The sequence below is a fragment of the Phalacrocorax aristotelis genome, chromosome 10, assembly GCF_949628215.1.
Source record: "Phalacrocorax aristotelis chromosome 10, bGulAri2.1, whole genome shotgun sequence".
Classification (NCBI taxonomy): domain Eukaryota; kingdom Metazoa; phylum Chordata; class Aves; order Suliformes; family Phalacrocoracidae; genus Phalacrocorax; species Phalacrocorax aristotelis.
The window spans coordinates 4,889,501-4,906,793 of NC_134285.1; the positions used below are offsets into that span (position 1 = coordinate 4,889,501).

The window sequence follows — 17,293 nt, forward strand, 5'->3', positions numbered from 1 at the left end:
TGACAGTGGAAGAATGAACTGCCAAAGAGCACTTGTATCTCCACTCTGGGGCACTGATCTTTGAGGATCTTTTGTGAATCCCACCAAAGAAGTGAGGAAGCCCAGCTGGGAGAGGTGATGAGACCACATCATTGTCTGGCCAACGGCTTATGAGACCAACAGATGAATCCACTCGTGTATAGAGGAAAGAATAGAATCAGAGACTGGCATCAGTTGGTTACAGAAGAGGTAAGTGAGCTTTTTATTGCAGCTAGCCCTCCAGTAGCAATTTCTGGAGGAATAATATGAAATGTGAGCATACAGGTCTTCTAGAACCTACAGAAATGACAAAATCTAGCAAGACTTTCCAGCTCTCAATAGCCAAAGGCAACACTTTTCTTCCAGACTAGGGTTCTCCAGGACAACCGAAGGCTCTCAGTGCTGCACCCTGCATGATTATTAATTCGTTAAGTTGGTCTTACAACGGCCTAATATAAATCAGAGACTAAAAGGTGTCATGACAGCAGCAGAGATGGTGCCTGTGTTGACAATCCCTTCTACAGGAGATGGCTGCACACCTGTGGTAAAATAAGCAAACATTCAGGAAACACAAGTGAGGCACTTCTGGCCCACTCTGCAAATCTCCAGTCATTGGGGGTAACTGCTTGTCTCTGGGGCCCTCCACTTAACTCAACGTGCAATCTCAACCATGCACAAGCCATCTAAAATCTTAAGAAAATCTAAATAAAATGGCATCAGAAAATTTGCCACAGGCGTGCATTCCTGCGAGGATGTGACCACTTTAACACTTGTCAGGGTCATAGCACACAGCTGAGGAAATAGCCCTGGACAGCCCTGCATTCCCAGGACGATAAAACCAGAAGACATACAGTCACCCAGCAGGCAGCAGGAACAGGAGCAATGGTAGCATTACTTAACTATGTGCAATTTGCTCTCCCTGTCTTGATTTAAATTACACTGCCAGGAGAGACTGACAGTGTCTGGAATCAAATTGCTTAGAAAAGTGCCTCTTCAGAGGGAGAGAAAAAAAAAAGCCCAAGTAACTTGAAGTGCAAATGTTCTTGCAAAATGCCTATTGTGATCGGGGACATCGGGATCTGGGACTCGTGTTCATTAGGATAATGCTCATGTAATTATGCTGGGCCAAACCCCTAATGGCCTGTTATGAAATGGGGGGGTCGCGCCCCTGACATTTCTATAGTGCACGCATCAGCCTGGGTCTCGTCTCAAGCGTTAGAGAGGCACCACCAAACAAGAGTCCCTGATCTGTTCCTGTTTCCATCACTTCTCCAGATCATCATGGGCTCTGGGGACCATCTTCAGGACGATGGGCTGCTTCGGTTGCATGAAACCTTTTGTGTCCAGAACCAGCGGGATCTTGAACAGGAAGAAAAAAAACCAAAATAGCCATGTAAGCTGGGAAAAAGGACACCGACAGGACCCCTACAGCTCACATACATCTCAGCCACCCCTTGTTTTCAATGCATTTCCTAACTTAAAAGTGTACTTATAGCAGGACTATCGCTATTGCTTATGCAAAACAGGTACGAACTGGGGTTTAATAGCCCTCGGCTCTTGAGTAAGCTGGTTAGTGAATTCTGGCTTTCACGTGGCATGGTAGGAAGAGCTCGGTGCACTGATGAAAAGGATGCGTGTGGAGGGAAAAGCAGCCAAAATCCATCTGGGAAGAACGAAGCTAAGGAGGGGCACACAGTGCCATTTTGTTTAATGCTGAAGTGTGTCAGTGCTAAGGGGAGCTAGAGCGTAATGGGAGCTGGAGGAGCAATAAGCTCTCCGGGAAGAATGAAACTAAGATTGCTGCTCAGACTGAGTACCAAAGAAAAAAACATCCTCACACAGAAAAGCGATGGGGTCCCATGAGGTAGGCAGGAAATCTCAATAAAAAAGAACATTTAAAGTGGGTGTTGGAGGGAGTCATCTTGCAGGGGAGGGAAGAGTGTTTTACCAAGTCTCCTCTATCAGTTCAATGCTGCTTGTATCCCAGCTCTCCTTCTCCCCATCAGGACAAGGGGGATAGACCCCCAGCTCAACAAGCTAGATTAAAATCCCCATAACCCAGTAAGCTTTGTTTCAGGAAATTTAGGCGATGTGGCTCGGAGCTCAATGTGCCATGAGTGGAGGAGCGAGAGGAGGCTACAGCTTCCTTATACGTATTCCAAAGGGATGTTCCAGCAGGAATTTTTTCCCTCCTGCTCTGATCTGATGTACATGACATCTTCTGTAGAAAAAAGGGCTGAAGGAGCCCCATAAACCTATGGGCACCAATAATACAATACATATTTAACTTGTCTCCTTTTAATTAAAGACAGTTATAAAAAGAATCAATTTTATGGATTGCAGAGGACTAGAAAAATGTCATTAGACTTGGGGGAGGGTGGATAGGTCACTGCATTGTTAATGGACTATTACAGTCTTTCACCTCCAGGTTACTAGTTGAGTTGCAATCTGAATCTGCAGAGATTCCAGCCGAGCACCCGTGCCAAGTAATAATTTAATAAAGATTTTTTTCTGTTTCTTACAACAAATGTCCTTTGAATACACTTGCTGCCCCTCTACTCTGATTTCCCAAGCTTGCCTCGTGAAGGGAATGTATTAATGGCAGAGCCTTTTGCCGTAGTCAGTGCAGAAAGCCGGGTTGGGGCTGGAAACTAACACCAAACCTAGTGCTACCTGCCTCTGAGGCACAGGGAGTTGCCATGCTTTCAAGAGGGCTTGCTTGACATATAATTTCCAACAGCCATTGAATTTACTTTATGTCAAACAGCCCTGTCTTGCAGGGCCTGCCCCATCAGTACCGCACGTGGCATTCACTGGGATCCTGGGCAAAACCAAAACCTGGTGGGATCCTGCATAGCCTCAAAGGGGAGAGAGTCACCAATTCAAATTTAGCTCAGATTGTGCTTGCTTGAAAATTGTTACCCTTTAAAGACTGCCTGTTGGCCCGTAAAAGATAAATTTTGGTGTCTGGGGATCTCGCACAGAGAATAGCCATGTTTGTGTTGCAAATCACAGCTTTGGAGCGGGCTGTGGGGATATTGCCTTTCTGCTCTCTGGAGCAGGATCTTCCTAAGCTGGGTCAAGGCAGACCAGCAGTGCACCATGGGGGAGCAAGCACCCCCTGACTTAGGTGCACCCAGACAGAGGCAGGGATTTCAGGGATTTCAGTCTGACATATTTCACCAACATTAAATTTGCTTCCGTAAAGGCTTAAAAAAAAAAATGTATCAGTAACTTGTGGTGAACCATTTAAATTAACTGAGAAGATTTAAATACAGTTATTCCCATATGCCTCTCTAATCCACAGTGAAATCTTCCTCCTTCATCTCTGTGTGAAGTAGTAAAACCCTAGTCTGCAGGCAATGTTCAGCAGTCCTGAAGCTAGCGGTCTCTGAACTCCTCAGGGAAGAGAGGGATTTAATGTGCATGAGAGACAGTTCCCTGTTTGTGCTGAGGTGTAGGCAAAAGAGAGTGCACAGGCCCATCTCAGTGGGACTAAAGGGCAGGTAATAAAGCGTATCATCCCATGTCCTCACCGGCGTGTCTTTGCAGGTTCTGAATGAGAAGTTTTGCAACAGGGCGACCATAGCCACTTTCATGACAAGGAGAGCAAACCTCATTCCTATGCAGTTCCTGGGGCCAGCCCCAAACGGCAGGAAGGTGTAGGGGTCAATAGAGTCTTTGCTCTCTTTACTGAACCTGATTACAAACAAACAAACAAACAAACAGACAGAAAGTTAGGAAGAGCTACTGTTCCAGGATATGTCAGCTTTCAGACCTGAAGCGATGAGAGGTCTGGGAAGGCAAAAACTTTTTGTGTTTCTGTATGTATTAGAAGAACCCAGCTAAGTCCCTTATTTCTGTCTCAATAGATACCTTACGACTCCGCTTTTATCCTGCTGCTTGGAGTTGGCTGTGCATCTCCAGGTGCAGCAGGTGAACAGGGAATACGTGAAATATGCTAATGCATGTCATAACCACTCTTTTCTCAGAACTCCCTCTCAGCTCCAAAACTGAACCCAGATTTCAAACCCTAAAACACACAGGTCTACAGCTTCACGTCTTCCCTTTAGATCAAAGGACTGAGGAAACACAAAGACGTTCTGGCCCTGCTTGACTAAAGGGAGGGTCACTTTTGAGACACTCCAGCCATTCCTCTAGTCCTCATGAAAAACAGGGAAGAACAATCAGCTTCACAGAGAAATTTGTCACTGAGCATTTTCAGTAATACTTCTGAGTGATCAGTTAGTTTTCATGTCAGAAAGATTTTCAGTCCTGGAGCATGAGGTCCTGGTACAGACCTCAGCCATGCTAAGTCAGCAGTGAAGTATCTCGCTCCTGAGACACCAGCATATCCCTCTGATGAACTCCCAGCAAGGCAAGTGATCCCTAAAGAGCTCCTGTCCAGCTGCCCATGCCTGGTTTGTCTAATGGAGTAAGGATGCAGCTACTGGAGCAACTGGTGTAACGTGCCCATTGCCAGAGTACTCCCGTTTGGGTGGTTCCTTCTGCATTCAACACAAGGTGACCATAGGGGTGAGTTCAGCAGCACCCATCTCCCTCCCTAATGTCTGCCTGGTACTGCTGACATGTTTAGTCCCAAAGGTCACCGCACCTCCACACTGGGGTTAGCTTCCAGGGGCATTTCGGCCCCTGGTGCGAGGGCACAGATGTGATCCTGCTCTCTCTGGGTCAGCCCTCAACATCTTCGTGGCCACCTGAAGACTGGCAAGTGCAGTGTCTCCCAGGTCTGCCTTGGGCTAGCTCCTCATTTTGCAGTGTCTGATAGAGAGACTCCTAAGCAAGGATTGTTTCATAACCCGAGTTGAAAAATTAAGTTTTATTTCCTACCTGTCTTTGCCCTTCCACTGCTGATTTGCACGGCATCGTGCCAGTCACCCAATGGCTCTTGTTTTAATATGTGGCCATAAACCCCTCAGCATTACAGCTGCTGGGAGCTGTTCTCACTGTCGCTCCCTTCAATGCAGTTAATTAAATTCCATGCACAGTTTATGGATGTAGATCATAAAACTCCCCTCATGGTAATGCTGGGACTAGATGTCAGACAATGATAAATGCCTAATTTAAATGTTATAATCATACATTCCCCACTTTTGCTGCCATTTCCACTCCCAGGGCTGAGGTTGAGCATGCAGCTATTGCCCCTGGCTGGCCCTCACCTCTCAGGCCTGAACTCATCTGGCTCCGGCCAGTACGCCGGGTCACGATGCAACACGTAGGCTGGGATCATGACCACCATGCCCTTTGGAATAGTCACACCATTGAGCTCCACCGTCTTCTTGCAGACCCTCTCAATCCGGCCACCGGGGGGGAAGAGCCGGAGGGATTCGTTCACCACCATATCGAGGTACTCCATCTGCATGATGGCATTGTATGTGGGAGTAGCCTGGGGAGAGGAATCAGGGTGGCTATGAACATGGGATTTCAACCCCCCAGCCCAGCATGCCCACAACACTTCCCCTTCAGGCATGAGAGACCAGAAGAGGGGAAATCTCTGTGCTAGCACCTCCTCCACTCTGTTTTGTTTCCAGCCTGGCTTTTGGCTCTGGGTCTACAAGGCACAGGTGGGAACAACCCCAGCATCTCCCCACCCTCCTTTACCTTGTCAGGTAGGTTTGCATTGATCTCATCCTGGAGTCGCTGCTGCACGTCAGGGTGGGTGGCCAGGTTATATGATATGTAGCTGAGGGTGGAGCTGGTGGTCTCATAACCAGCAAAGACAAAGACAAGAGCCTGGGCCAGTATCTCCTCATCACTTAATGCTGAAAAAAGGCATAGAAGCACATGCAAGAAGTTGAAACCTACAGTGATTCACCCTTGGGAATTCAGGATCCCACTTGTTAACCTAGGTAATGTTATTCATAATTACTTAACAGCTGTCAAAGGAAACAGCCAGCTAACATTGACTGGCAGGCTCTGGTACCACAAAGGGGTGGGTCTGGCACCGTTGTACGGCCAGAAAACTGCTGTCAAGATCAGCAGCGTTATGTTGCTGCCTTTAAGAGCAGAATCAAGGTATGTGCAGCCTGAGTCTGATTTAGAAAATCTCTGTGGTCTTCCAGGACCATGCTCCCGGACAAAAAAACCCCAGGGGCACATGCCTGGAAAAGTTAGAGATAAAGAGATGTCCAGCACCTCCCCTAAGCCATGAGGTGAGCCTTGTGCTGCTGAGGAATTAGCAGCCCTGAGCATAGCGTGGCAGTGGTAATAAGGACAATACAGGATTTAATGCTAGTACTGCAGTACTGTCCCAGCGCTGCCAGGATGCAGCCTGCAGCACAGGGTGCCATGCAAATACCCTGTCCTGGCACATCAAAAGTTTACAAGCATCCTGCCTTGATTGAGGTTGATGGACTGGGACTGCACTTTGTCTGAGTCATTGTTTTCTAACAGTTTACCTAGGATGAGGAACAGAGATGAGCTCATGGATAAGCAAGGTACATGCAGCATACGTGCTTGGTGTGCTTTATGAAATACAGCCAACACCACTGGCCTCCAGAGGAGATAAAATAAGAAATGGGAGTAAGAAGATATTCACTCTGTTTGCTCTTCATTGCACAAACAGACCTCAGGCTTTATCCCAAGAAATGGGATATAATAAAATATGGCTGATATGTGATAAGCATCATTACTGCCCCACTACTGAGACCTTGAACCTCCTGTAGGATTAATGACAAAAATCATCTCCTACTTCCTTCCTTTAACTGCATGAGGAACTAATGTTTTCTGCTGAGAGCAGGACAGATCTCAGGACATACATTTATACGAGTCGGTCTTGGCAGACTTGGAGCTGTCATGTGAGCTCTGCGAGTCAACCATGAGTTGCAGGAAATCAACCCGGTCCTGGGGAGAAACAGAAGCAGTGAGAGAAGATGTGGGTGGGGAGGAGGCAAACCTTGTCCAGCACTAGCTCTTTGCTGAGACACCTGCTCCATTTGCAGCCCTACCAGCAGGCTCGTGGCTTCAGTGCCTGTTGAGGTTCAGACTGGAGACCCTCTATGAACACGGATACTTTCTCTACGTGGAAGCTCAGGCAGGTCATGCCTCTGGCCCTCCCCAGGTTTGATGAGCTGGGAGTGAGTGATACACCACAGCTTCTGAAGACACCACCAGGTGCCTCCTGCACTCAGGAGGACACCATAGTGAAGAGGTCCCCTGGGCTGGACTCACTGTGTTGCTGCCCTTCTCCCGTTCCCTCTTCATTTTTATAAAGACGCCCTTGAAGAAGTCCACGACCTTTGAGGGTAACAGAGTCACTTTCATCTTTTCCAGCACTGGGATGACAAAGGGGAACAACACTAAAAGGAGAGAAAAGAACAACATATTTTAGCTCAAAGGGGCCCAAGAAGCTCAAAACTGGCAAAAAAGCATAGAAAGAAGTGGGGTGAATCGGGATCCTGACCCAAAAAATTGCTTTTTGTTGCCTTCAGCTCTCTTTTTACCTAGCCATGGCTGGCATACAAGAGCACTTGAGAATCTCCTCCGTATGTCGCTGTATGGCCACAATGGCACACGAAGTGCAGCTCTCTGACAGAGCAGCTCTCCATCGTGTCTCTGCAAACAGGGTCTCTGCTTGTAGGAGGATGCTGCAAAGACCCACATGGGCTGTAAAAATCTTGATTGTGGTTTCCCTAGGGAAATATTTCTACAGACCTGCTAGGGTGAACCCAATCCTGCAAAGTGCTGAGCATCTCCCACGTGGCAAAGAGGGCTCAGAGCTACTAAGGGAGCTACCAGGAAATGCAGGTGGTCACCACCTCTGACATCAGTTCGGGGCTGTATAAGATGATGTGTGTCATACCTAAGAATACGAACACGGGGTTTAGGAAACTGAATTTGAGAAATTTCTTAATGTTGGTGACAAAGGGGTCACTGGGGTTGCTCATGGAGTCAATATCCACACTGAAAGAAGTACTGGCCACCACATCCATGCTGTAGGCTCCAAAAATGCTAGGTAGAGAAGAAGAGAGAGTAAATGGGATGAACCTAACCAGCACAGTGAATAAGAGCCCATCTAGGAAGAATTCTTGATAGGGCATCCCTTGAGAGGGAATCTCTTTTAATCAAGGACTCAGTGCAGAGTCCTAACATAGTAGGTCCTGTCCTGATTTGGCAGTAGCAGGCATTATATTTTCCCAAGTTTCCCATTCATCCCCCAATTTTTCTCAGTACCAAAAGCCTAGGCTGTAGTTGGAAAGCACTGAACTGCAGTCCAGGGTAACAAAGACTGTATTCTGACTTCCATCTGTAAAAGAGATTGTAAAAATGACCTCCAAAAAATACCACATCTTGTGGGGCTTCTGGAACAGGCCCTACTCCTTCCTCAAAACACATCCACAGCAAAATGACCAGAGCATAGCTAGCTGGTTTGAGCGGAGCAGAGCACAGCAAGCCCACTGCTGAGGAACATACCATGCCCAGACCACTATGGAGTTCGCTTCCATAGTTGACAAGGGATTTGTGCTGCAGCATGGAAAAGGCTCTCCAAAACAGCCCCTTCCACACACTGAATACAAATTTTTCCTGTAACCCCACACAGTTACTTACTCCTTTGTGGTCACAAACTCATTGTTAGCCGCTTTCTTCTCAATGTTTTTCACTAACTTTTCACCATAGTGATTAATGATAGGGAACATCTGAAATGCAAACCAAAGCAGAAGGCATTGCTGACTTTCACCTCCACCAACCAAGGCTGAGCAATTCCACATGGCCATGTGCCACTTGCCAAGTCTTTGGCTTGTGGAGGAAGGGCAGGCATGGGGAAGGTATCGTTTCCAGGCCTCAGACATTGCTTTCTCTCATCTTAATAACCAGCCACAAAGCTCATCTGGCTATGACTGAGCAAGGCTCTTCTCCCAAAACCCAAAACCCAGCTAAGCCTCCACTCCAGCTGGGAGTGAAGATGGAGCCTGACTGCATGCAAAAAGGGGCCCCCATAGTCTGAGCGATGTGCTTAGGGAGAAGAAAATACAGGTCATAGGGCCAACAGCCTCAGCTTGCAATACCCTTCTCCTGACTCCCTCCCCAGGACAGTATACAGCCACCGTGTTGCTGAACTGCACCCGACAACGCAGGTGCTAATGAATGTGGTCTTGACAAATGGGGTCACTTCCCCATTTGAGGGGAAGGTTTGTACTCAGAAATGGCCGAGTCCTCCTCCAGCTATTGATGCAAAGTACCAGTGGCCTCTGCTTTACCTCCTTCAGCTTCCCACTGGTGAAGGTTGGAGACAGCACAGTGCGAATTCTTTTCCACTTCTCATCTTCAGCCACGTTAAGGGCTGATTCCAGTAATCCATTCAGACCGAAGTTCTGCTCAGGGAGAATTTTACAGCAAAAGGGACACAGTTATACAGGCAGATGGGCAAAGGTTTCCAGCCCCCTTCCACATGACAGTAATGCAGGAAAACCCTCCAAACCCCAAAACTACCACGTTGACTTGGCCCCTGAAGTCATATCAGCACTACCTCAACCAGCGAACAACAGAAATGGAAACAAAAGTGTAAGAATCATAAATGACATCACCCCTAGGGTGTATCCAGGCCGATGCCCCAATGTCCCAGCCAGCGTGGCCTCTACACCTCCCTAGCAGAGTTTCATTGTTGGTACCGTCCATAAACCAGAGCACAACAGAGAGCAACTACTTGCTGAAGGGTTCAGAGAAGGAGAACAGAAACCAAGAAAAAACTCTTTCTTTCTTGTTCCACGCACTCTGTACTGGAGAGGAAAACACAGGACTAGACACCTACCCGGCGATTGGTAAAAATAGTATAGCACTCTTTCACCAGGATGTTTTTGATGAGGACGGGGTCCAAAATGGCCAGCGCAGGCTGCCTGCCGTCAAAAATCCTAAGCCAAGAGAAACCCACGGTCAGTCCATTGCTCACAGTCGGTTGGAGCAAAAGCAGCCTGCTTTGCCCGTGGCCAGAGCCATGCACATTGACTGCTGGCGCCCAGAGGGTCTGGGCCAGCTGTGTCCCCTCTGACAAAGCAGCCAGAGGGATGAGGCTGAAACTGGTTTATTACGTAGTAAAACAGGAGAAAGGGAAAGCAAGTGCCAAACACAGACAGCACGAGTGTTTCTAGAAATCATCTGTGGTATTAAAGAGTTGCCAAACCAGTGTGGGTTTAGATGAAAGGCAGCTTTTGCCATGACATTGATCCCCTGCACTTGGGCTGTCTGAGCTCTGTTTCCACAACTGGTAGCTGAGTCAATAAATCCACACTGAATAGCCTACCTGTGGGGTAAAGAGATTTCTCTGCATGGCCTGCGAGGCAATGAGAGGGGAAAAACTCAGCTGTCTCCTCCATTTTCCAATCAACAGAGACAGAAAAACTTAAAAGCCTTGTTGTGGGCTAAAGGGCAGGAAGCCTTGGGCCACAGCCGAGGGAAGCTGCCATCTTCAAGAGGCTTGAGTATGTTTAATCTTTCAAAAAAATGTGCTAGGTTTCATGAAGCCTCCTGGGATTTTTTTTTTTGTGCAACAATTTTGCCTCAGTTTGAGAGGTTCCCAAGAGAAGCATGATAAGAGGCCCCTGCACAAAACTAGTGCTGTGCAGGGAGCAGGGAGGCAGGTTGAAAAGCAGCTCGTGCCCCGGCTCTGGGAGAAGCAGGGAGCAAGATGAAAAACACTGCGGCAGCCTGCAGCTTACTTTCTGCTCAAGACACACAGAAGAGCAGCTTCAAAGGCATGAGGCTCAGTTTGACACCAAGCAGCGGAGTTTTCTGGGCAGGCTGCATGGCTGGGAAATGATTGGTGCCTTCCCTCACTAATGCATCTGGCGCTAAGAGATAAAGGTATGGCCGTGCTGATTCGGCCGGTGTTGGAGGACGAGGGGAGCTCCCTGGGCTCTCTGTGGCGCAAGCTTCCCTGGCGCCGAGGTCACTAACACGGCTGTTTAGTTTTTAACGCTCCCAAAAGGGGAAAAGAAAAAAAGGTTATTTTCAAAGCTTATGCAAACAAATGACCTCCCAAAACTGGCCACCATCATCCCAGCCCTGCACCGTACTGAAATCCCAGCAGGAGGGAAGCCTTGGAGAGACAGCTGCAGACTTCCCCAGTGGTGAACCTGGATTTTCCCAAGCTATCACTGCTGGACTTACAGTGCTGAGACACGGTGGCAATGTACCTTTTTCCATTCTATTTTGGGGCCACGGAGCACCCCAAACAGGCAGTTTTCTTCTGCAGAAAGAAACTCACCCCCAGATTTTGCCATACTTTTCAAAGCACATCCGATCAAAATTCAGGATTCCCTGCAACAGAAGAAAGGAGAAATGAACAGCTTGCCAGCAAAGAGTGATCAAAGCCGGCTGCAGCTGGCAGTGCGGTGCATCCCACAGACCCATTGTAAGTGGCAGAGGTTGGGGGGTACATGGAAGCTCTTAAGAATCATGTAGACACTTAGGGGACATTTGCACTGGAGAGAAAAAAGAGAGCAGAGAGAGAGGGGAAAAAAAGCACTTTCAACTTGTGCTAGTCAACCTGAGCTAAAAATGTAATGAATACAAGGTATGACAGGGTACACAGTTTTAGTGCGAGCAGAGTTAGCAGGCAGAACTAGATCCCAGGGTGTCCTTTCATCTTCAGCTCAACAAGTTAGAGCTGCTACTGCCTTGTCCTCATGAGATCTTCCACTGCAGTTACTGAACCGGAGTGATGATGGCTTTTTTGTTTTGCTTTGTTTCCATTAAGGTTTTAACTGATGTTACATGTAAGGATGAAACTTATGGGACACATAACACTCACCATGCATCAACTAAACCATTAGTAAGAGACCACATGCATGCTGTAAGCCCAGCAAACACAAGCTAAAACACCTCTGTCATTGGAGCTGAAGCTAATACATTTTGCCCTGCATTTGCAGTCAGTTACCTGGGAGCAGCTACTACCTAGTTATTTCGTGAGGTTTAGTAACTCGATAATACCTGAGTTTTATTTAGAAATCTATTCACCTGGCTTAGTCTCAAGCTGGCCAAACAGCAAGTGGCTGGATGGGCATTGCTGGGGCTAAATCAGCCTCTTCATGGGGATGAAACAAAGCACAAAGAAACATACGGTTCTCAGAAATTAGCAGTCTTAGGCATCTCTCCAATATTTTTTTTCTTTGTTTCCAACAGAACTTCAGCTGCTGGCGAGCAGGTATAAATCCAGGGAGAAATTAAGAATGTAAATTACAAAGTAGTTGAAAAACACTCATTCAGGTCAGCTAGACTCTAAAAGTAATTTTGTATGTCCAAAGATCTTCCTACTTGAAAGCATCATTTCCATCTGACTGCATCAAGACCAGAGGAAAGAGATGCCCAAAGGATGGGAAAACCAGCACCAGCTACAAGTAAGAACCTAAGGCAGCTACAGAGCAGTAGCTGCTGGTACTCACATGCCGATACTCCAGGAAAGTTCCCAAAAATGGCAGAGGCCGTGGCCCGGGAATGCCCAACTTCTTGAAGGCCTGGAAAGGCCATATTCCATAGCTGCCAAGCAAAGAGCATGCGAGATGCATTAATGCAACGAAAAGAGAAGGTCCTTCATCCTGGGCACAGTAAAGAGCTTCAATAGCTGGTTCCTGCCCCACATGGGAAGCTGAAATTACGGACTAGCAGCAGCAGACCTGCTGAGGATACGCTTTTCCTGCAATAAATATAGGATCACTGGGGTACAAGATAATTCGGGGCACGTTTTGATACAAGGGCTGAAAGGTGCTGCAGCCCAGACTAGGCACACACAGTGTACCTGGGCACCTCAGGTCTTTATTCAAGGGCCTCTTTTACTTCTCTAGATCAGCGATCTATGACGCAGGTGACTGAAGAGAGGCCTCAGATGGATTAAGTTCTCAAGTTGAGACCTGCCCTTGGGCTTGTCTTTGCAAAGACCTACTGTGATGCTCAGGTGGTAGAGCCACAGCAGCACAGCAGCAGCATAAACTATAACAGCAAAATTAAGTTTTTGCTTGTAGAGCTCACTACAGCTCCCCTGAGTGACATAAACAAAAGGGCAATTTTGCCAACATAACTATTTAACTGAGGGCTTCTGCTGGCATAAGTACACAGGCAGACATAGATATCATCCACTGCCCTGCCCCCAGCTCACAGAGCCTGGCCCAGCCGGGGCACCCTGTCCCCTTTGCAGCCAACTAGAGCCTGCTGTGTTTGAAAACACAGAAGTTACTTCTTCCTTTGTATCTGCTGAGACAAACAAAAAAAAAATCAAGAAGTTCCTTTCTGTTTCCCTTCCCTTCCAGCCCAGATTCCTCCTTCCCTTCCAGCTGGCACGGGGAGGGCACAGGGGAGCCCCGCAGCCTCTGCCTTTACCACCCCTCGGCTCTGCCTTGAAGGCAGCACAGGAAGACCGAGGATAAGTTTCTAACACTAATTCGTGTACATGGGCACTTTCTACCAAGGATGATGGCCCTGCCCCTCCCCAGCTGAAGGCACAGGGTTCCCCTTCTCCCTGGGGAACCACCCTCTACTTACAGGACCAGGAGGCTAAAGAAAAAGATGAGAAGCAGCCAAGTGACAAAAGAAAAGCTTGGCAGGAGATCCATCGTGTGTCCCAGCCTGCCCTGAGAGCACCCGTCTCCTGCGAAGCTGCCGGCTTGGTTTATGGATTTTTTTTTCTCCTGGCCTTTAGCTACAGCCACGCTCACATGACACCAAGGAGGAGTTGTCTTATTTGCTCCGTTGCTCAAACTTTAACCCTTGGGCAGGTTTCTCCCTCGATTGGGGTGTTAATAAGATGCCCAGCCCCACACCTCCTGAGATTTGAAACTGCTGAAAGGACAGTTTCGATAAGAAGAAAAGCTGGCAAAAGGCATCAACTTCCTTTACCCCTTCCACCTGTCTCTTGCCCAAAAGCCATGAGGTTCACATGGGGCTGAGGGGGAGCCCCTGGATGCTCTTACAGCAGCACTGATGCTGAACAAGACTTGCTCCCCCTTACCCTGTCCAGTCTTGCTTTTGCTGGCTTCATCACTTTTACTGATGGGGAGGAAATGCTGCTGTCCCCGACCCTGCTCCCGGAGGCTTTCTGGCTGTGCAGATCACCATATACCTTCCCTTGTGCCTCCCCCTCCCATCCCCATTTATCTTGTCCTCCCACACCTCCTATTTAAGGTCCAGGAGGGAAGGGGCTGGAGGCGACAGACCTGCTGGGAAACACTTGCCCAGGACTGAAAAGGGTCTGTCATCCTCAGGCAGAGCCCTCTGCACCCCAGACTTGGTGGGGAGCACAACCTGCATGCACACTTGAGCCGATGGGAGTTTCTCTCGATGCCCCACTGCACAGCTTGGTGGCTTTGCTGACTTACCTGCCCACAGCTCAAGCCCCAGCAAGCCTCCAGGGCATGGGCATCCATGCAGGAGGCAGCTGAGGACTGAGCAATCTGCTGACACGGCGCACACCGCACTTACAAGGTTGGCCAGCACCAACGCTCCCCCGCCGTAGCATTTCGGGATGGGTTTCCATTTCACTTCTGCATGGGGTTGCACAAGATGGCTTTTGCTGTTTGGCTTTAGGCAGCTCAGTATCTTCCTCCCTCCCACCCCGCCCCCGAACTGTCTGCTTTCTACTGGACAAACAGGGAAAATACATGACGCTTATGGGCAGACCGTGCAGTGGAGCCTCTGGCCAGTTTAGCTACAGGCATGCAAACTCCCTGTTCTGGTGGGTGCCTGTGGGGATGGGTCATGGTCTGCTTTGCCCCCATCACACCATGAGCCTCCTGTACTTTTCTGTGCCATCCAGCACGGTCCTCTTCCCCCTGAGCCCACTGGCAGAGGCACGTGGCCAAGGGGAGATGAACTCCAGCCGAGGAGCCCACGTGCTTTGGGCTCCCCTGCAGCAGGCACCGCTCTTCTGCCTCAGGCACGCTCAGCCTTGAAGAAACCCAAGTGCTTCTGCAATTATCCGCCAGCTATCGCAGGCAGAGTGCGTGGGGCCAGGCCCAGAGGCCAGCAGTGTTTTTTGCCTCTGCCCAAATATTTATTTTGCCTCATGAAACACAGGCAGTGGGTGCGGGGCTGCCGGCAGGTCCAGGGGTCGCCTCCACACCCCTGTAGAAGAGCCAAGCAGCAACGCTGCCATTTTTGGTAGGGCGACATCTCAGACATCATCAGCTTTGCATGGCCTCATGCTCAATGTGCTCGATGATTCATGTAATCAGGGGCTGACAGTAATCAATTAGCTGGTTTATGGAGGCACGTGGCTGATTCCTGCTTCTCCAGGCAGTGCTGAAGAGCTGAACCCCAGCAGCGTGCTGTGGCAGAAGGCTGCGGCAGGAACCTTATTCTCCATTTTATGGTGCCTCCCTCCTTATAAGCCGCCTTGAAGCAACCATACCCTGGGAGATATCCTTTATCGTTACATCCAAAGGCCATTTCTCCCCCTTGCAGGGTCCCATCCAGAAGGACACCAAGAACTGCGAGGGGAGGTGGGAGAAGAGACCAGGTGCCAGGGCAGCAGCTCCCCAGCTGGGATCAGCTGCAATTCTTCCCTTGCACAAGCCCTTTGATTTTCCAAAAACCTCTGCTAACAGCCGTTGTGATTTCTCAGCAGGAAGCAGGTTTGTGGATCGGTACTTTCTCCTCTCTCAGACAGATACTGAAGCAAAGCCAGACTTTAGAGGAGAATTAGGATGTTAGTTACCCCCCCTCCCAAGAGTAAATAAACTGTGCAGCAACTTCACATGCAAAAAAATTGCTCCTTTGTCCAAAATAGGTTCGAGTGGGAGCAATCTGCTCATCTAGAGGTGACACTCTAAGGAGAAGACAAGATGCAGAGCCTCATCAAACCTCTGGTGCTCTGCCACACAGACCTGGGGGGGCGGGGGGAGGAACAGCGAAACCATCCCCCTGACCCATTTCACACCAGAAGCACTTCTCTTCCCGGCGGCGACATGCTCTGCTAACCTCCCCGTGACCCTACAGGGATGAGTGCTCAGGAGGGGAAACCCGTGCGGCTGGCGGGGGGGGACGTTACTGCGCAGAGCTCCCACAGCCGGGCTCCGCGGCGTCCCTGACGAGAGGCACATCTGCGGGGTATGAGTGTGGGTGGTGAACTTCTGCAAACTCCTTATTGCCTTTCTGTTTTGGTTTGGTTTTGCATGTCTCTCGGAGCGCTGTTGTCTGCTTGCCGCCACAGGTTTAAGAAAATCATAGTTGATAAAAATTCTACCTCCCAACCAAAATTGCCACCACAGGTCAGAGCTGCAGGTGAGGTGATCCTGAACACTCATTATCGCATCATTTTATACAAAATGAAGGTATTAAAGCTATGCTTTTATACTTACACAGCCCTTTAGACCAAATGCGATGGTAGAGTGTTTACTTACTGAGGCTATTTTTTTAACGCGAATATCACTGAAATGGCACCCAGAAGGGATAAAGCAGAGGGGAAAGCTCTCCAGATCGTGTTTCCTGGCAACATTTAAAGGGTTTTAGCATTTTGGGCAAGCAAACCACACAACAGCGCTGCAGGTGAGGCTGCAAGGCATCCCAGCACCTTGTCTAAGAGAAAGGAAGAAAGTTGCCCAAGTTTGGGCTGGGATCCCTACACAGCTCATCTGTCCAAGGCTGGTGACCCATGAAAAACGTCCTTCAGTACTGAAAGGGGGAGCGATGGCTGCTCCCCACCGTGCTTGTGCAGCAGATGTGCTAAAACAAATGAAAAGTAACAGCAGCAGCGGCAGACTGCGAGTTGACATCAATGCTGCTTCTAATTTCACCTGTTTCACAGAATTGTCACTTTTTCCCCCACCTCTCCCATTTCAGATAATAACTTATTTAATAGGAAATGTCTCTGAGAGAGCTGTTAACCTCATTGGTAAGAGTCAGATCAACGGCCAGCGGCCTCTTCAGTGCCCTGGGCTACAAGCACCGTTATATATGAGAAGACAGAGATGGTTTACAGCCCTACTGATGTTTCCAGGGTTAATTATCTGTACCTGTGGAGGACCCAGAGCAGTCCAAAAGGAACCTCCTCCTCTGGATCGTGAGCAGACGTGGCCTCAGCCCCTCTGACATCGCCCTTCATGCTGACACCAACACAGTGCTGTTGCTTTCCCCATTAATAAGAAAACCTCTAGGACCCTAAAGAGGCTTGCAGGAGCGCTGGTGGTGTGTGGTGCTATAAAATGACTATATATTCTTATAATAGAGCGGAGGAGAGACTTGGTGTGACCCCTGCATCCCCCATGGCAGGGTCTCCTGTAGTGGTACTGGACACTGCCAAAGCCATGGCCCCACATGCCTCCCTCGCTCA

General features: G+C 48.8%; 1 protein-coding gene across 1 annotated transcript; it reads right to left on the reverse strand.

Annotated features, from left to right (window-relative positions):
* Positions 1-213: 213 nt before the first annotated feature.
* LOC142062470 (cytochrome P450 3A29-like) lies at positions 214-13,674 on the reverse strand. The gene is made up of 13 exons (XM_075104850.1): positions 13,510-13,674; positions 12,417-12,510; positions 11,240-11,292; positions 9,788-9,887; positions 9,237-9,350; positions 8,587-8,675; positions 7,841-7,989; positions 7,210-7,337; positions 6,798-6,882; positions 5,641-5,801; positions 5,199-5,425; positions 3,555-3,717; positions 214-1,377 (listed from the first exon to the last, which is right to left on the reverse strand). Exons 1-13 carry the CDS (start codon positions 13,578-13,580, stop codon positions 1,282-1,284), a joined length of 1,530 nt encoding a protein of 509 aa, XP_074960951.1. The 5' UTR covers positions 13,581-13,674; the 3' UTR covers positions 214-1,281.
* Between the last annotated feature and the right edge of the window lie 3,619 nt (positions 13,675-17,293).

Bases quoted from the DNA above. Each gene is read 5' to 3' on its own strand.
- LOC142062470 (XM_075104850.1), bottom strand. From the start codon at position 13,580: ATGGATCTCCTGCCAAGCTTTTCTTTTGTCACTTGGCTGCTTCTCATC. The intron at 8,676-9,236 runs GTAAAGCAGAGG...TTTGCATTTCAG, and splicing joins CCAGTGGGAAGCTGAAGGAG to ATGTTCCCTATCATTAATCA. The intron at 7,338-7,840 runs GTATGACACACA...CTCTCCTTTTAG, and splicing joins CCCCGTGTTCGTATTCTTAG to TGTTGTTCCCCTTTGTCATC.